The sequence below is a fragment of the Struthio camelus genome, chromosome 11 (genome assembly GCF_040807025.1).
Source record: "Struthio camelus isolate bStrCam1 chromosome 11, bStrCam1.hap1, whole genome shotgun sequence".
Classification (NCBI taxonomy): Eukaryota; Metazoa; Chordata; class Aves; order Struthioniformes; family Struthionidae; genus Struthio; species Struthio camelus.
Window position 1 is genome coordinate 10882387 of NC_090952.1, and position 20815 is coordinate 10903201.

The 20815-nt window shown below is 42.3% G+C and overlaps 1 protein-coding gene across 2 annotated transcripts in view; it reads right to left on the reverse strand.

The window, feature by feature from the left end:
- The window catches only part of SH2D1A (SH2 domain containing 1A), a 41393-nt gene that overhangs the window by 4906 nt on the left and 15672 nt on the right, over positions 1-20815 (reverse strand). Inside the window, exon 2 of one of the 2 annotated variants that reach the window (XM_068956573.1) lies at positions 8934-9177. In XM_068956573.1, the coding sequence (XP_068812674.1) occupies positions 8934-9070 (137 nt within the window). In that variant the 5' untranslated portion in view covers positions 9071-9177. Of the gene's footprint in view, positions 1-8933; positions 9409-20815 lie in introns of those variants that run through there. The other variant, XM_009683644.2, reaches the window with a different exon arrangement.

Below are 20815 nucleotides of genomic sequence, written 5' to 3' on the forward strand. Positions count from 1 at the left end.
GATAATGACTCTCATAACGAATATGATCTTATCAAAACTTTCTGTTAAACAGCAGGAACTTACTTCATTACCACTTCAAAGTGCTTTCTACCTTGAGTGTGTGAGTGACATGATTTTGATGAGCCAAGTTCTCTTTACTGTTACATGGGCACAGTCTCCCACGAGAAAGATTTTTATGATTTAAGCTACCCAACATAAATTGAGATCAGTGGGGCTGAAGGAGGAACAAGCTATTTTTCTTAAAACAAAAATCAGAAGAAAAAATTAAAAATTGAGACTATGTAGAATGCTTACCTTCCAGCTAGCAAAAGACATAACACCGGGCGAAAAGAAGCAGAAAAGTGCACTTTCCGGTCCTTAGGACTCAGGAGATGAGAAATTCCCCAGCCACCATCAGGGGACAGCTCAGTTTTCTACAGCTTGCTCAGTCCATGGCAGAAAAAGGCTCATTTACAGAATGTCCCTAGGTGCGGGTTCGTCCTGCTGCTGAAGCCAGTGAATCGAGCACCACGTGGCCCGGGCACGGCTGTCCCCGTGAGGCTGGTGGCCGCTCTCCCCCCTCACAGCTTGTGCATCGAGGCCATTGCCCGTATAGAGCCAGGACCTGATCTCCTCCCCCTGCAAGGGAAAACTGACTGGAGAAGGACACACAGCAGGTCAATGAGAGGAGGACTTCAGGTGGACTCTTAGTGACATTTGCTTGTCAGGGTTTCCTTGAGGAGGACCTCGTGTCCAGGCAAAGACCTGACAACGGGCAACGTCGTCCTTTTGCCTGGCCTGCAACTGCTACAAGCCTGATTTGCTATCACAAAGTTCCTGTTTTGTGTCAGTGAGGCTCAAGTAATCAGGGCACAATCCTGAATTAGCAGCTTGGTGAACTGAGTCCTACAGGTGAAAAACATCAAAGGTGAAAGATATCACAGTATTGGGCAGCACTGTTAAAAAATAGCAGTTCAGTAACCACAGATGATTTTTATCTCATCTCACATATTTCACTTTTTTTTTTTTTCATCTCCATAACAAAGGATGTGTTATACCAGCTGGGAGCAACACTAGCGCTCTCTGTTGCAATACCATAATTGGGAAAACTTTATCAAAGGGAAATCTAGGAAAAGTTCCTACAACAGAAACAATCCACTTGGTTTTACAGGTTTTTTTTCTTTATATATAGATAATTTCTCCCAAAGAGCTACAAAGGCATCTTTCACAGAAGACATACTGAGACAGCATCTGTCTACCTGTCCTCTCCACTCCTCCTTTTCAACTGTGATCGGACTTGCTAAAGCCACATTTTCATTAACAGGTGAATAATTACAATCTTCTGCACCACTGAAATAGCTAGACAATATTAGCAGCGTGCTGCAGCTTAAAATTAACCATGACATTTCAACTGCATGGTGTGTTTTAGAATCATTTCCAAATGTTTTGCATCTCAGTTGGGAAATTTTATTAAACTAATTTGTATTCATTTCTGGGTCCAAAATGAAATATAAAGGGATAAAGACAGAGAGATAGGGAGAAAGGCAATGTCAGCAATAAATGACATCAATTTTCCTTCTCTTTACATCTCGCTCTTTTCTGATGTCTTTGCGCTATAATAATCAATGCATCTTACCTGGTGTATTTGCATCCTGACCTCACCTTGGGATTTCAGCTAGACAATATTGCTTAAGAATGAGCCAGCTGTGCAACCTGCGAATAATGGTGCTGAGCGCTAGGAAGCTTGGGCCTTTCAGGCTTTTGCTAGATGGATATCACCTCAACCTGATTTGGGGATGGAGGATGGAGAAGTAAAACAGGGGTGTTAGGAAAAACAACGCATTGTTCATATGTTTAAAAAAAAAATCTTCTAAATGTTGCATTGGGAAATTGGAATTTTTTGTCCAATTTTTAAAGCAAGACTGAAAAGTTGCTTGAAGGAAGGTATGTCCCTTGTGGTCTCCAAGAGCAAGCCATGGTGGCTGTCAAGGCTCGTTAGCGGTCGTCAGCTCTGCTCTGCTGTGCTGGTCATGTCTCAGGTGCCGAGCTAAAGCAGCTTGATGACTTCACACCAAGAGATGTTGCCTGGCTTGGATCAGAGGGGACAAAAACTGGAACATGACTGAGACTGAGGATTGCAGAGAGGAAGATTGGACCTGGGCTGTGATGGAGCTGGCGCGAAAGGAAAGCAAAGGCGCTCCACGGCCATGTGAGCTGGTCAAGGAAATGGCGAGCACGGCCAGTGCCAGGGCCGCTAGCACGGACCATGGCACGGCAGCGAAAGGACGACACGGTCAGTCCAGTCCACCCTGTGCACGGGGGCAGGTGTCCATGAGAAAAAGGTGGTCTTTAGTGCTGAGCCCACAGTCCGCTAAGTTAAAGGCCCGTTAGAGTAACACTTGCGCAAAAGGGGGCGAATTAAGGCTGCATGAGCCAGACTGTAACTTTGCCGTGCCCTAATTTGTGTGTTAGCTTTCTGCTTCGCTTGCTTGCTTGCTTGCTTGCTTTTTTTAATTGTTATGTTTCTGCTTGGTTTATTTATCATGGAAAAGTCAAAAAGTCTTGATAGTTAATGTAGGAGAAAATCCGATTTAAGCTTACAGCTCTTCCCTCTGTCCTGGAATTTGCATTTTCTGGTTGACAAGTGGCCTATTTCCTGGCTTATTTAGGTCTCAGACATACAAGCAAGGTACAGCAACTTACCAATTACCACCCATCAGCTAACCCAAGCTGAAGAAATAGCACTCACATTGAGATGATGTGCAAGCTTTAAGTTCCACGTCAGCAAGAGAGAATAAAATACTTTAAACTGATGTTTACAAGACCTGAAAAGCTCAGCAGTTACTGCTGCTTATGTTGCAGTAGCTCTCTATATAACCCCACTTGAATTTACACTTCTGTTGCTAATTTCCTTACCAACGCTTTTTGTGGCAAAAATTTACCTTGAGCCTAACTCTGTAACTAGCATTAGCTCACCGTACTACACTGGCATTATAAAGCAAATGCATTGTCTTGGTTTTCAGTTCTGTAACTAATGGAAGTCTAAAAGAGTATATTAAAGCTGGTGAAACACCTCTGAATTTACACACAGTTTGCTGCGGAAGATTGTCAGCATCTTCGTCGCGTGGACTCTCCTAACTATGAGTAGTGGAGCTGCTGACTGACCGATTGAGCAAGCACGTAGCCTTCGCAAGGCGGCTTATGTCTGTCTGGTACAAGGTGAAGCCAGCTATAAGGGAGGTCCCAAATAGAAATTTCTTCAGCTTTGGAAACAGCATGAGAACTGAGCCAAGTCTGAGCCAATAAATAGAAGGAACTTACTTTAGGGCGAGCCAGTAGCCAAATGTCATGCACTATTATCTCCTGCAGTATAGTACCTCACCAAGGGAAAAACTCACAAAATAAGGTGATCTGGTGACATTTCTTTCATTTTAGGCCAAACTGTCAAGAACTGCAATAGATAAAACACTGTTGATGTCGCTATAAAGGTTACTATTTCATATTTCTTTGAAGTAATAATTTAAGAATAATTTAGGAATAGGAGTCATTTGGTGCAGCTCCTTACTAGAGTTCTTGTTTTTCTCAAAGAAAGGTAGGCATGGCTCTGACCATAAAATACCTGAACCTGAAATCATTGCTCAAAAATAAATCCTCAAAACTCAAGCCTGCAAAATGGGGATAGAGCTAATCTAGGTTTTATTATCCCGCAATTTTATCCATTCTTTCTAGGTTTGCATAGTGATTCCCCACTGTTCAGATCGTCCATCTTTCTAAGATCTTTCTAAGAAAATCTGTTGGGGTATCTGAAAGCCACTAAAAAAGGTATTCTCAGCAAAGGCAAAGCTCACTCTGATTAAAAGGGAACTGAAAGGAGCAGGGAGCTCACCTCAGTACATTTAGCATTGTGCTGCAAAAGAGTTTTTTTGTAGCAGAAAATAGTGTGTGATATTTACAACGGCACCCTTGAATTGAGGGGCTCCTCCTCTGAGAGAAGCTTTTGTTCCAAATTACTTTTTAAATGCTGATGATTATTATGTGCAGTGTTATAATAAATGCAATTATTCTGCCATTTCTATCAGAAATATTACATGGAAAACAAAAGATATGCTAAGCTGAAGCCGACTCGTGATGGTGTAGTACACCTTCATGCTGCACAGATGATACATCTGCTGCATCAGAAAGTTTCGGCACGTTGCCTGAACTTGTGCACTGTGGTTATGGTGACAGAAAAAAAAAAAGCATATGTAAAATCTGATAGGACTGCAGCCTATCCCTGTTGCCGTTACTGTTGCTTCAAGAGCTCTAAACAGTTTTCTATTCCAGTTTTTGATTATTCTCCACAAATTGAATGCAGCACAGTACATGAATGGCTGATTTTAAACAAATAATCTGAACATACAGTTTGACAAGTATGTCATGTTTACCTGAATATTCACTCAGAAATATTTAAAGGTCTGAAACGACTAATATTTCAAGTATTTTCAAGTATATGAGTTTTAAGACCCAAACTACAAATGCTTTATCTTTGCCAATTCAAGCATGAGCTGCTTGTTTCTGCATGTGCACTCATATATCTGTAGAGGAAAGTGGTGCTTTTGGCACTCCCAGTCATTTTATTCATGCATTTTTCAGGCACAGTTTAAGAGGCTGCTTCTCAAACTAGCCACCGTTATTGTGTCCTGTGTCCCCCATTGACTTCAGTAGCAGCAACGTGCGCAGAGGATTTCTGAGGGTGCTAAAAATGTCAAGCAAGGTATTGAGTGAAGGGGAAACCATAGCAGTAACGAAAGCTCCCTGCAACAATCAGGTTCTGATACTAAAATGCTGGATTACTGCATATAGTGTCTAATATGTTTACAGGTAGGACTTACATATTTTTGAAAGCATAAACATTTCCTCTATCCCAGTGTTCAAGAACAGCAAAAATCTTCTTGCTTTTCAGTACAACTATAAAAATTTCCAGGAAATGATTGTGCTCCTCTGTTAACGTGTTCACAACGTGATGACCAACATCCTTACAGTTTATAGTATCAGTTTAGTAACGGTATTGCTACAAGGAAGATCTCGGGAGCGCCTAGTTTTAGGAACCTTGCAAACATTTGCATGCAGCACCTCCATTTACAAGAGCCCCCGGGGACCCCGCTGCAAATCAAAACCGTTTGTTCTTCCATGCATAGTTTCATTGTGGTCTTTAAATATTAATGAAAGCGGGCTCTTTGCGTTTTGCCACAGCCACACCAAAAAACATGCTCTCTTTGAAGGCTTGCATGCATGCAGGGCGCTCGCTGTGACTTAGGGTGGTAGAAAGTAACATTCAATGAACATAAAGCAGCACTTAGGCAAAAGAGAGAGGAGAGGAAGCAGAGTTTTATAGATAAGTGCTCAAACAACAGGGGCCTGCCAGCAACCGTTACCCATCACTGTAGCTCAGGTTTTATGCTACTACCTGTCTTTTTTATGCGTGCCCTGTAAAATCAGTGTCAATCGCAAGGGCTTCAGAAAGTCTTTGACTCTTCTCCCTTTTAAAGGTCAGGGCTCCACTTTTTAATTGAAAGAACAAAATGCAATTGAGCCTGGCCATAAACATCACTCCTTTATTACATGCCCGAGGAGGCTCAAAGGCTGCCAAAATAATATGTCAGGGTCTTTTGGGGGGTGCCCAGGGGAGGGGAAGGGGTGACAAGAACTTATGAAATCTCTTGGAAAAATGAGATGTTGTTTGAGCCCGAGGACCACAGCGGCTACGGCAAGACTTACCGCTTGCTGCAGCTGGAGCAGGGAGAGCAGGGCTCACATCCCCGTGAGCTCATGCTGACCACTGTGATGGCCTCCAAGTATTTGTTTAATGGCTTTTTTGGTAAATATTTATTTTCTTTTGATCAAAACCATGACGTTTTATTTTGACAACTCCCTTCTCCTCCCCTAGAAAAAACCTAAGCAGCGCTAGGTCTGGGGAGCTGGGGGGCGGTTTTAGTTTGTTTTGGTTTACTTCTCTGCTGTAATTCCAGGGAAGTGCAGGGAGATGAAGACGACAGACTGAAAATGCTTTGATTTTGGAAAATGGGATGTTTTCCACTTTTTCTTTCACATGACACATTTTCATTTCCATTAGAAATTTTCACCTGAAAGATATATCATTTTTTGTTTGGCTCTGATATTTATTATAACTTATCTAATGGCTTACAAGCTTTGTTTTACAAGCTTCAAAGATCACTTCAGGGTGACTATACTACCAGTAAATACATGTTTTGTCTAATCTTAATATGTCTGCGTATTCCTAGAGTGATCTTCAGCACAGATCCTGGACAGAAATATAAATTTCTGAATAATTTTGTCATTGCTAATCATTTTAATTATTTACTCATAAGGAAGTATAAAAGAATAGAGAAATACTTCTATTTTCTTTTTTCCAAAAACAGTGAATGCAACAACCGCTTGTTTCCCTCTTGGTTTTTATCAAGGCTGTCGTGCTCACACATGCTTGTCTCCTGGGTCATCCCTGTGCATGTTCTTCTGACTAGAATTTGGGGATTTGGGGCCATTGGTTTATTTTGCCAAGTCCAGGCTTAGCATCCTCCAGTGAATACATCTCTAATGCCTTCCCTACTTGCTTCTCCAGTTTCTCTACAAAAGTGTCCTGCTTTAGTAAACTTTTGCCAGTTAAAGCACTTCTCTAGTTTATGGCACACATTTCTTTAAACTGTCATTGCTATCTACAGTGTGAGACCGTTTCCTGGTATCTTTATGATAACTGTCTTCAAAGTTAGTGTGTGATACGTTGTTTACCGTACCATCTATCTCTTACACAACGTTCTGAATTGAAGTATCAAGAAGTATTGGAACCAAGGCTTAACGCTGGCAATTTTCAGCAAGCTATATTGGATCGTAGTCATCGTAACATTTTTCATTTAATTTCTTAGCCAGATTTATCCAAGATGCTATTGAAAATTTCCCTCATACATTAGGGATTATAAAACATTTTTGAAGACCTATATTCTATAAGAAGCCTCTGTCCCTTTGCTCACTGTGTATATCTCTGAGTACAGAGCTATAACATGAATGTCCCATAATTTCCAGAAACAATTAGGTAGGACTCTGCTCCGTATCAAATTCTTCTTTCTTTTTCCCCAAAGCCTGAAAAGGCCCATAGTTAAGAAACCTTTCTGTTCTTCCTATTTTCATTTTATATATCTTATTTCACTCAAGAAATTTCATCCTAAGAACATAAATTGCCATTAATACAGCAAAAAATCCCAGTTGATTGCGTGCAGATGAAAGACCTTGTTATATACTTACATCCTGATTTAGACTAATGATGGACTTATTTTAGGCTTCTCTGTTTTATGCAGCATTGTAACATTCTGCCTGACCCTTTTTCTAATTCCTTAGCGTGTTTCGCCTGCACTGAATGATTTCTGAGTGTTAAGGAGATATATCACCATTTCCTCTGATACTTATTTAAAAAGGATTCCACTTTTATTGCCTGTCTTCTCACTGGAATCATAGCACTCCTTACCTCTTTCTACAGCTATTCCATCTTCATTTAACTCAGGATGCTTCATATTTCCCATTTTTCAGCTTGCTGGTAAAGTATTTGTTAGGGGTGGTGTTCCCCTTCTGTTTTCGTGAGAGAAGAAAGAATACACCTTCTGCCATGAACATCTCTCCCTGAAAGAAGGTGGTGCTTTTGTGGATCGCCTATAACCTTCTCACATGTCTGCATTTACTGGGCTACATCACAGGAATAATAATACTCACCCAGAGCTTAATTACAAGTTGCTTGAAATGTATTCAAGACCTCTGGGGAAAACTTGACCTATAACTTTTCCTTTTCTATTTTCTGCTTGGTACCTTTAAGTGCCGTCTTTGCTCTCTTTTCGTGAATTTTTTGCCGGTACTAAAACTGTTTTCTCTTGTATTCCTTCCCCCAACTTTCAGTTTTTTCCTAAAGTAAGAAGCAATCATCTATTTAGCCTTGATAGCTACATCTTTGTTCTTTCAGTACAACTATACTGCATCGTGCAGTGTTAACTCTCAGGACTTTCCATTTTTCAGCTTTTGCCAAAAGTAGGGTAATTAAAATGACTCATTAAAATGAGGTCCTATGACTTTACAGTCCCACAGCTCTGTCAGAGAAACCTCTCTACCCTCTTTTTGACAGACCATCCAATCAAATCTTTCCTCTTTTACCCTATTTGATGAAATGTTACCACTTAGTTCATTACCCACCACTGTTTCATGTACTTTGACGGCAGCGTACGCTATGTTTGATCACTTGAGGGACACACAACCTGATGGACAGAGCCCAGAAGTGAAGCCTTTGTCCTGGATGGCGATGACTTGCACTACCATTCCCGACTACCTCCCAAAAACAGGAGAAGTTGGGGATATTGAGAAGTACGCCAATAGGCAGGTTAGAGAGGCAGAAGACAATTGTCAAAAAGCAAGAGGATTAGAAGCAGCACACGCAGTCCTCAAGCCAAGCCACCTGGCTCCTCTCCACTACAGCCTCCTCGGCCCTCCCTCCCTGCTCCCAAGCTTGCCTTCTCTCTCTGGTTTATGCCCATAAGACTTGTGGGCTCTACAAGGCAAAACCTCTTCTGCTTAGTTCTGCAAAGGACCCTGCACCCTTTACATGTTCCTCCGCCTTAAGTCAACGTGAGGGAGCTAAATTCTCATGTGTCTTTGCAAACAGCAATACTAAGATTTTTTTCCTTCACGGCTATGTGGGAACAACACACACTGTGAATGCAGTGGTGGAAAGGAGCACCCCTGCAGACAGCAGCTGGTGGCCTGCTGAGCAGTCTCCATGCAACCAGTCCTTCAGCCACCAGCTAGATGTGTGACAGGCCCACTTCCAGCACACCGCAAGAGGCAATTTGCTCTCCCCAGGAAGCGACGAGGAGGCAAGAGCAGCGACACAGGCGGGGGATGCCCCGGCTCGCTATACTCACAGCACGCAGAGGCAGTACACTCCCGGGATGCTCTCACTGTCCCTCAGCAGGTAGCTGCCATCAAGCCCCGAGTCCAGCAGCAGCTTCTCGCCGGCCTCCCGCGTGATGCTCCCATGGTACACTGGCAGTGACTCCATGGCGGCCTGGCCACCGGAGGCCTTGTCCCAACGTGGTCGACACGGCGGTGCTCACGGCGCACGGTGCTGCCTCCAACTGCTCCTCAGCTGCCAGCTCCCGTCAGCATCTGTGACTCAAGGGTAGATGTAAACAGGATGTGTTCACACCTCGAGTGTCTTTTGGGGCTGGCGGTGAGGCACAGCACTGAGGAAAGAGTGAGGAACGAACATGGCTTTCTTTTTTTTTTTTCTCAGGCTGTGACATGCTCACAATGTTACACCCATTACACCGAGGTGCCATCTCACACACTGCTCTCGCTCACGCAACCCAAAGCTCGACGGAGACACGCAGTGACAAAGTGCACAAAGACCGTGAGCCCATAGCGAAAATAAATGGGACCGATGGCCCTTCCCCAGCTGTCCAGCGAGCGTGCAATCTGCTTGGGGTTTCGGAGCGCCAATATCACAGCACCATCTGGCAGCGTCTGCGGTGAGGCATTTGTCTCTTCCGGGCCTAAAACAAATGCTGGAACAAAGAAGGGTCAAACGGGCCCGCAGCGGGCGCCTGTGGGATGCCACGGCACGAGCACAGCCACAGCCGCCTGCCCCGGTGGACACCCAAAGGTGCCATGCAGTGCTTGGGAAGCAAAGATACTTTTTTAACTTTTTATCTTTAAAAACCTTTATTACCACATGCAAAACATGCCACTCCTGGCTAGTGCGCCTGGCTTTGTATGGCCCCTGGCCCTGAAGCCAGAGCCGCAGGAGACTTGCAAGCTCGAAACATCTCACCAGCCCTCAGCCCCCTGCAGACAGCCAGGCAGAGGCGCGAGAAACTGCGGGAAACAAGCCGGTGACCATTTCCCCCACCCTGCACATGCCTCCAGCCTGGGCCAGCGGCACAGAGCAGGCACCGCGGCTGCTCCCGCAGCAGGGCCGGAGGAAACCCAGCCCCCGTGCAGGAACGGCCCCGTGCCGAGGGTTCCCTGCTGCGTACATGGTCTTAATATCAGAGATGCTAATCGTTTCTGCTCGGAGGCAGACTGTGCTTTATTGCCAGCACTTTGGCATGCCAACCTCATGGTGCTCAGGGCTGTATATTTTACGGACCCCGTTTGACATTTTAAAATGTTTTTCCTTCAGCTTTTCAAAACAGCCGCATGCTTTCTGCCTGCAGCTCAGCACCGGCTCCCCGGCAGATGGAGGCAGCAGCCTCCTCGCGGGCCGGGAGGCCCCACACATCCTTCCTGGCACCATCGCGAGCAGGTGCTCTAGCGCGATACGCCAGCCGGTTGCAGGAATCCAGAGACCTGGCTGAAAAAGATGTTTCTCGCCACCCCTGCAGTCGCACGCATTTCTTTGGCACGCTGATAATTTGAAACCTCCGACACGTTCCTGCTTGCAAACGGCTCTGTTTGCAAACAGGCTGAAAATTTACTTTTTCCCTTTACATATTCCCATTCATGGAAAAACTGAGCCCGCTTGCTGAAGCTGAACAGCTCCACGTGGCAATACCGAGACTGCACTGCTCTCCATCCCGCCGGGCTCGTCAGGCTGCAAGGAGCTCGAGACTGAACTCATCCCAGGGGTGTTAGAGTATTTACAAGCAGTTAGAGTATTTAAAATCAGTTGTTAGAGTATTTACAATACAAAGTACAGCTACTGCCTACTGCAAATGGGATTAATGTGGATGGTGACAAGGGATAAGCAAAGCACCATTCCCTTGTAAAGCTGCTGCATGTTTTTTCTCCTTTTTCAAACTACCTTTACTCTGGGGGATTTCGTCTAACTTTCCCATTTCTCAATCTATTTTCAATATTAATCATTGATTTCAGAAGTATGTGTGTTGTTAGCTGGAAAGGAAAGCAACCAGAATCATCCAATGTTGCAGATGTCATTTTCCCACTCATTGATTTCAGCCGAGGCGTTTATAGAAAATTACAAAACTTTTGACTATGAGAAGCTCTTTTAATTGCAGAGTCACAGTACTACCTGACTGAGCTGCACACTTCCAGCAGTTTGATGAAGCAGCATCTATTACTGAAAAAGAAAGGGCTGTAAACACTGAACTTTGCTTACGCTAGGCAGAGAACCCACAAAACTCCCACCAACAAGCCCCGAAGCCAAGGACCCCATGCAAATCCCTTAATGCCATGCTTATTAGGGGATATGCAGCTTTTAAGAAGTAATTGAAATGTTGAGTTATGTGACAAATGACACTAGGTAAGTGTCAAGGCATAGAGCAAAATACAAACTGCTCCAAAACCAATGACATTGGTGCTGCCAGTACTGTCACTGTTCTGCACCGTGCCACCGAGGCTGGAGAAGCCCTCCCTTGCCTCAAACAATTTGTCTTCACTGCAACTTTGCATGGCTGAAACCCAGACAGACTTGCACCAACTGCTCCATTTTTTGTCCACTTATTTTGAAACAAAGCTTTATCTTATGCAACAGAATTGTTGCTTGCCATCCTATTTATTTCATGACGCTGCACTCACTTGGGCCGAGAATGTAAACTGCAAAATACAGGAGTGGGCTCTGGCGAGTAGGAGAAACAGCTGAAAATCAAGCATCGAAGCTGCTCAGGTGAGGACTTAGCCTTCGTTGCCTTCCAGTGGAAATGGGTGATTTCTTTAAGCACTCCAAGGCTGGCCCTGTAGGATGTGGGATGGTCCCTTCTCTTGCTTGGTTTGGAGATCGGTTAGCATATTCGTGCATGCCACAGCTTTGGCCTCAGCTAAATCAGTCAAGTCCCTGCAATATGCTATAAAAAAATTATGTAAAAAATACATGAAGGAAAGGAAGTGCTTTAAAGTGCTCTGAAATATTTGGCCAAGAAAAACAGGCTTAGAAATATAGGCCTGCATAGACCTCTTGGGTCATCAAGTCTAGTTCCCTGCTACCTTAGCCAAACACATCATATAATCCCTTTCAGCAACTCATTAGACTCTGTCTTAAAAGCGGCTCAGCTTTGTTGTTGTTGTTGTTGCTGTTGTTGTTGCTGTTGTTCTTGTTGTTCCCACTGTTCTCATTGGAAAGCGATTGCAGAACATCACTATTCTGTTGTTTGGAAACATGCTTCCAGTTTCCAGCCTAAATTTATTCATGGCCAATTTATACTCATTTGTTCTCATGCCAGTGTTGTCCTTTAGTTTAAATAGATGTTTTCTCTTCCTGGAGCTTAGGCCCACCAGTTATTTATAGAGCCCTCTCTTAGCCTTCATTTTCCCAAACTCCTCTCATAGTCAAGGTTCTCCCTTCCCATGGTCAATCTAACAGTCTTGCTCTGTAACTTCTCAAAAGTGAAACAAAAAATTTGTCAATTGTGTGCAATATCATGGCTAAATTCCAGCAAGTGCCTCATACACCATTACCGGTATTTTGTTACCCTGGTGAAAATGCCTTGCTTTGTATGTTCTAGGTCCCCTCCTTAGTCTCTTCTTACCTATAAGCATCCAGGTATAGTAGAATCCTGGTTAACTTGTACTCAGATCCTTATGAATTTCAGCCAATTTATCTTACTCTGGTCCTCAAGGTCACCCACTTCTTCCCAATGAGAATTTTATATGTCTCTATATTGACAGTATCTCCCTCCTTTATGCCATTGGTAAATTCTATTAATACATACCTATTTTTTATGCTATCATCATTGACAAAAAAATATTAAGCAGTATCAGGCCTGAGACTGATGCTTGAGAAACTCTACCTTCAACAGTTATCGTCTCCCACTACTTGCTTTCTTATCCACTTTTCAATTTTAGTACTAATCTTATACTTTACCTAATAATTTCCCATGTGGTCCTATACCAAATGCTGCACTTAAGTTTAGATAATTAGTTCTAAGCATGTTCTTTGTCTACAAAAATCAGCTATGATGATATTTCAGACACAGGAACTTGTAATGTATGTGAGAAGCGGAGGTAGAGGAGACAAAAAGAAATTACCTTAAATTTTTTGAACACCTGCAAAGATTTGAGCTGATTTTCATTTTCAACTGAACTGCTTCATTCATCCCTAATGATGACATTTTTCATACACTGTTGGATTTTATAACAATTCTAGATATTACAACACTAATGCAAGAGCATCATTAAAATTCTCAAATATTGTTATCTGACGGAAAATAAGAATAACCTTCAGGACCTTTATGAAATTAATGCCACTGCAGAACTGTTATAGGAAGGCCTTGTGTAAAGGGCTATAAAGCAAGATAAAAAGTAAAATACCTGAATTGGTAGTTTTGCTGATGCAGTGGTATTATCTTAAATACCATCGCTATTGAGCTACTGAAAAAGCAGCTTCAAAATCACCAGCTATTGCAATGTTTCTGAAAAAAAAAAAATTAACTGGCAAAAAGCCACATTAAAACACAACTAACTTTTAAAATGATTTTCATTATTTCATATCACTTTCATTTTTAGTGTAATCTAACAAAATATCCAGAACAACCGTACGGAATAGTATCTGTAGATAGATATTTATGTGGACTTGCTGTCCACAAAAGAAAGTAATACCGAGATTCAGTAAAACATTGGTTACTCTATACAGTACCTGTGGAGTCACTATTATCATATTTGCTTTGCTTTTTGAGCTGAAATGAAAAAAAGATTGAAGAAAGCAGGCTGCAATCAGCAAACACCTAATTATCTGTCAGGTTCTGAGCATCAGTACAGAATGAGAATCCAAAGCAGCTTTGGCTTTCGGGTTACATATCAGCATACATTGCTACAGCCATCATGTTAGGCCAGCATCTGTGACATATGTTGTTTGGGGGGAAAAAAGGAAGGACAATTAGAAGATGTTTACAATAAGTAAAGTTTGGAACCAGATGTGGATTCCAAACTTTCTCTACACTCTAGGATAAATATATTGTTCAGATCTCATTGATCTGACCTTAGAGAAAGGACAATCTGGAACACTGGATTGTCACAGAACTGCCTAAATGTCTGGGTAATTGAGAGGGAGATTATAGATCCACACTTTTGCCCCCTTCAAATTAAATATAAGTCCTAGGTGAAATCTCCTTAACTCAGAATATTCTAATTCCTCACATGGCATATTAGCTTCCATTGGCCTATTTGCTATTTGGTCAATAACTAGTGGTGTACCCCAGGGGTCAATTCTGGGTTCAATACAGTTTAACATCTTCAGTAATGACCTGCATGAAGGAACAGAGTGCACCCTTAGCAGGTTTACTGATGATATAAAATTGGAGGAGTGGCTGTTACACCAGAGGGTTGTGCTGCCGTTCAGAGGGACCTCGACCAGCGGGAGAGATGGGTAGAGAGGAACTTAATGGAGTTGAGCAAAGGGAAGTGCCAAGTCCTGCACAGGGGGAGGAAGAACCCCATGCACCAGTACAGGCTGGGGGCCAACTGGCTGGAGAGCAGCTTGCAGAGAAGGACCTGGGAGTGCTGGTGGACAAGTTGACCGTGAGCCAGCAATAAGCCCTTGAGGCAAAGAAGGCCAGTGGTATCCTGGGTTGCAGTAGGAAGAGCATCGCTAGCAGGTCAAGGGAGGTGATCCTTCCCCTCTACTCAGCTCTGGTGAGGTTGCATGAGGAGTGCTATGTCCAGTTCTGGGCTTCCCAGTACCAGATAGACATGGACACACTGGAGTGAGTCCAGCGAAGGGCCACAAAGGTGACTAAGGGACAGGAGCACAAGGAGAGGCTGAGAGAGCTGGGACTGTCTAGCCTGAAGTGGGTGACCCTACTTGGGGGTCGGTGATTCTGTGACACTGTGAGGTTCTCCATCGAGTGCTCAGAGCTTTAAAAAAATAATCATTCTCATCACCTGGAAAGTCGATGTTTTACGGCCTCGATGAGTGTCAATTCTAGGGGGCAACTGAGGGTGTGGAAAGGTTATGGACCTTTATGAATGAAATCATGCTCTTTATTCAACATTTGTCTTCCGAGCACAGGTGAATACACATATACCATAAGTGATGACATTTCACTGAACTTTAACAATATTATTTCCTCTGTGTGGCCTTGCTAATTACCTGTGCAGTTGTTTTGAATGTTTTCTGAGAGAGATAACACTAAAATTGAAAGCTCCATCATACAATGAAAATCGTGTTAAAAGTTATCTGTATCTTAATGCGGTTTCTTTTACCGGTTAATATTTTGTACTTTTTCTTTCCCAAGAAGCATTGCAAGAGCTGGCTACTTTGCAGGTGCAGGTGCATGTGCATTACCTAAGCAGAGATGCCATTTGTGATAATGTCACTGTCAGCAGAACTAGTCATAGAAGCTTGCACCTTTTTATTTTCTGCTATTACCCTTTCAACAACCCTTTCCTGTAAAAATTGTCAATGTACTGATCGTCATGAGCATTAGGCACCCAACTGCTTTGGGGACCAGGACCTCAGTGTGTCTGTGATTTAGCTTAATCAGCTTCAAAGTAGACGGAGCTAACTCACATAAAGACAGTCTCAGGATGGAGTAGCTGTCCACGTTGGAGCTTTTCCTGGACAAATTTCTGTGTGACAAGTCTGGAACCAAATATAAGTTTTAAAAACTAGATTTTCACACATACACACTAGCTAAAATTGATTTGCTGATGTCCTATCCTAGTTCCTAATGGGTATTTATCTAAATTACAACAGCACCATGTAATCTGACATAAATAAGGGTCTTTGTTCTGCAGGGGAGGAAAGTTTATCAATTCTGAACCATATACAGTTATGTGTCTAGTCTCTGCCTGCAATTATTTCAAATGTACATCCAGATGATAGCATTTGTATTCATTCTGAGATTCATTGAGTTTGAGGCCAGAAGGGATCATTATACCATCTGGCCTGACCTCCTGGATATCACAGACCATTACATTTCCCCAATTACCTCTGTACTGAGGCCTGTAACATGTGTTTGACTAAAGCATAACTATTTTTGACTAAAGCTTATGTCCCAGAAAGTCATCTAGTCTTGATTTGAAGCCATCAAGAGGAGAGAATCCACTACTTTGTGGGTACTTTGTTCCAATGGTTAATCGCACTCGCTATTAAAAATGTAGGTCATGTTTGCAATTTGAATTTGTCTGCCTCCAGATTCCAACTGCTGGCTCTCATTATACTTTTCAGAGTTAAGTTAAAAACTCTTTGGTACCCATTATTTTTCCCCTATGTAAGTATTTACTCTCCAGAGTCAAGTCACCTCTCAGATTTTGTTTTTGATGTTTTTTCTAATAGCCTTCACTGAAGTCTTAAGACTCACATGATAAAGTGTTTTCTCTAGCCCTTCTTATCTGTGTATTTTTATTTTGCCCAGTGTCTTTCAGCAGTGCCCAATCCCTATTTGTGATGCCAACAACACACGCAAGGTATTAGGGGTCTCCACCGCACTGGAAGCACATACTAAATTGCTCTGCTGTTACAAACCTCTGATCTATAACACAACTCACCACCTATTGAGTGAGAGAAACTATACTATGCCAAAGTTTCATAATACAGAATTCAGTATTTAGCATTTGACGCCAGTGTCTATTGTATAATCCAGATTTCTTTTATGACTGTGCTCACCTCATCATCCTATGCTGTTCTACCAATGTCTGTTCATTCTCACATTGCTTTACCTGGAATCAAACATTGCTCATGGCAAAATAAAAATGTGGCTGTGTGTACATTCCTGTTTCCAACCTGTGTTTCTAAAATTTTGAAATTCCAGCCACAGTCTATTTGTAACAGCACACAGGGAAAAACATAGCTGGATTTTTTTCTCTTAAGTTTTTAGGTTTGGTGTGGTTTATGGACCATGTTTAAACTAAATGTTAGAGCAAATAGTTCAGTACAGCCCTGTATTTATTCCTTCTTTGCACTAAAGAGAGATTTTCTATTTCATAAATCATTCAAAATCTATTGTGGTGATGTTACATTGGTCTCAGTACGGAGAAATACACATACACACACCCCCCCTCTCCTAATATTTTGTATTGAGAGCATACCGGTAGTGGATTTCATTGCATGCTTATATCACAAGCATGACAGCAAAACAGACACAATCTGCTCTTTGAAAATTTTACCTGAGTATATTGGGCACAGATTGCTTTTCTGGCCTACATCGCAGACCTCAACAACAAGAGAACTTACATTTCTACCCTGAAGAAAAAATGAAATAAATGGAACTGAAGATGTGTGTGTATACATACACACATATATACATGGTACTTATGTATTTTTAAATACCCATATATATTACTTTTTTTTTTCCTGACAGTTCCTGCAAAATGCCTTAGTTAGGCTTTTTCCTTTCCCACTGATGAAAGACTGCAACAGAGTTACTTTACTTCAGCCCACGAAAGAAAACTTCATATTGGATTCGACAATGCCAGGCTGTACTGTCATATCATAAGCTACATTAATAGTAAAATGACTAGTAGATCTAAACCTGTCCTGACTGAAATCAATAGTAGACCCATCCTGCTTGTAGCGAGAGCAAGAGCAGGTGAAACTTCTCTCAGCAGAAAACAGGAAGCATGTGTTTTTGGAGAGCAGCAATCTTTAGGCAAGGACTACCAAGCGTTTGACTGCTGGTTAGACCCTTCCCGCATTGCACCGAGCAATAGCACAGATTAGCAGAGCCCTGCAGATTTGGCAGCTCCAGGCAACACAATGAAAGTCTGTGGGTGGACTAAACCCACATGTCCTTTTCATTTCACTATTGATTGCAGACTCAATCAAATACAGCGAGAGAAAAGAGCAAATGAGATTGAGCTGGCCAAGACAGCAACATTTACACGCCAAGAGAGGCTCTTATTCCTCGTATCACTGTCACGGTTCTGTGCATTTAAGGCAGTTCTCTGCGGCACATATGGGTTTTTTCAAAGGTTAGAAGCTAAGCAGATGAAGACTGCAGGTTGTGCAGAGGATCCACATACCTCTAGGTCACTGCTTTCAATCAGTAGCAGATGGGTATCCTTTGAGAGCCAGCATTCTCATGCATGCACTCGGAGAGAAATGTTTCCCTCTTGGTTGGCGTTCTTCGGCAGCCCTGTTTGTTGGGAAGCCGTGTCCTAAGCACAGCTTTACCCTCCATGTCAGGGTTAAGGCAAGCAATCAGGGTAAGATGAGGAAGACTGCACTACTATGATTCATGCTATTCTAAGACAAATAAAAATGCCTCAGCCACCAAAACTCAAAGTCTGCAAGATGGAAAAGAAAGCTTTTGCCTTTGCCAAGCTTTCTATGGATCTTCTGGCACATGGGTCACACTCAAGGTAAGCTGGTGTGAGAGCAGGGAAAAGATCAGCAGCTCAAAGACATCAAAGGGAAAATTTAACTTGGGATTAAATTTGCTGATTGACTGGGCATTACATACCCCTGAAAAGTTGCTAGCAGGTCTCATTGAGGTCAATCCCAAGTTCCTACCGAGGTGAAAAGCCCCAGCAAGGCTGGCTGGCATGTGGGACTGGCTCATAAAAACAAGTTATCAAATACCTCACACGTCTTGTTTCATTTGTATGGCGTCCTTGTGGTTCCCGCACGGATGGTGTCCCAGGACCATCTGACGGTGTTTGAAGGACAGCCTCATCCCAAGCTCCTCTCTCTCCTAGGTTAGGTCCAGGCTGACCGCCTGCTCCCTGATACTCCACAGACAGCAATCACTCCTTTTTCTGAGGGAACTGCCCTCTAAAATATAACTGAATTCTTTAACATCTAACTGGGCAAGGAAAATGCAAATGAGAAAATGAGACTCTGGATCACCAAGACACATTATTTGCCCCATGCTTATCACAAATCCCCTCATAGCAAGGATGTTAGCCATATCTGAACAATTTTCACTCACTTTCCAGCCTGTAGTTTAAAAAATGTAAACATTGAGCTTTAAGATTTAATTGCTTTTTATATTCTCCATGGAAGCTTTTACTATGAACTATTTGTAAGCCCACTCAGGGCTGGCCAAAACACTCATTAGGGCCCTGCATACGGAGGCATCAGTTCAGGAACGTTTTGAGGTGCCACATTACAGCGCCCGGCCCAAAAAGGAGACCACAGCCCACACGCCCCGCCAACCCCTGCACGCAGCGGCCCTGGGGCTTTCAGCTCGAACAGGGCAGCAGCTGCATGCTGAGGCCCACGAGGAAAGGGCAGACTGTCGGTGCAGGTCGTGGCAGACAGCGCTTTGCACCTGAATGCTGGATGACCATCCTTTGCTGCTAAATGTAGGTGTTTGGCTTCGATTTCCTGCTCTCGTCTGACTGCTAAAACCTCCTGCCTGATAATTATTCCTACCACAGTGAGTTTTCCATTGAATGTGAGGTGGGAGGGGGTGTCCCCCCCCCCAAGATATTTTAGAGCAAATTTTGAAGCAAAATACAATTCTAATTTTAGTTTTCGTGTAATTAGTTTTTACATAAACCTTTTGTAAAAATTTGCTCTTCTCTTTTGTTAAAATTGCTTCCTTACTATTCTTCCTGCAATGTCTTCAACCATAATTTCTAATAAACACTAGAATGATTCTGACAGATTTTAGGAAGTCATAATTTTATTTTCATTCATAAGTTTTCCAAAATTCCCTTAGTTTTTACAGAACTGACAGCGATGAAAACCTGATGTTATTTACTCTATAATAGCATGTATATACTTAAACCGGAAAATAACTGAAAAATTACTGAATGAGAAAAGGAAGAGCAGACAGAAGTAACAAAAATGAGATAAATCTAGATATTTCCTAGTATTACTTCACTTAATAGAAAAAGGGTATAGCCACTGGAGAAAAGAAAGGAAAAGAAAGGAAAAGAAAGGAAAAGAAAGGAAAAGAAAAGAAAAGAAAAGAAAAGAAAAGAAAAGAAAAGAAAAGAAAAGAAAAGAAAAGAAAAGAAAAGAAAAGAAAAGAAAAGAAAAATAACAAGATAGATACATGCTTTTTCCTTTGACTTTGAGCCTTGTCCAGAATACAAATCAATAGAAACACTCTTCGTAACTTCCAAGACTTTTGGGTCAGACAGTTTGCTGGAGCATCGCATTTTTAGCCCACTCCTTTCTTATCAGTTGTGCCCCCTTGAAGGAAGGAAATCGTAGCTTACTTTTGTTCAGATGTGTGAATGCCCCAAACCTGACTGAGGTCAGAGTGATAACAGCGTAAGCCCAGGCATGAAGCGCCTCCCATTTAAGGGTCTTCTACTTTAAGAAGAAAGAGTGGATGCTTAAAAAAAGTCCCTATGCTCCTTTTTAGTCACAAAAAGGTGAAAGTAATTCTTATGGAGATCAGATTATGCGCTTTCTTTACATAAGTTTAAACATCATTCTTGACTTCCAGTGGCAAAGGTATGTAGGGACAAAGTACTTATATAGTACTACTCTAAAAAAAAAATCACAATCCATTTGCTCTACTCAGCTGGTGCTCTATTAATATAGTATATTCACTGCTGCCTTGATAGGGGAAGTCTAACAAATAACATGAAAATAGATTACTAATTTTTGACCTCTTTCTCTTCAATTTCCTTCAAGGGCTAAAGAGCTGTTTTACCTTTTCAGATTACATTCATTCATTCATTACTGTTTTTAGCCTTTTTAGATTACATTCACTGGAAATTATACACTAAAACTCATTCAGAAGATTATTTCTTTGTAGAGGAAATATGAAATTAAGTAAGCCCAGAGCAGCACAGGAACAACGCAATGAACCTTTAGTACCACAATCCAGAACATCTGCTAGTGGATACCACCACTTATCCAGAAAATGGCATCCACTAGTACATGATGTGCATCCACCTTTTTACTGCCTAAAGGCAAGATTTATTTCCTTCTCTCCAGCTCATTTTCCCT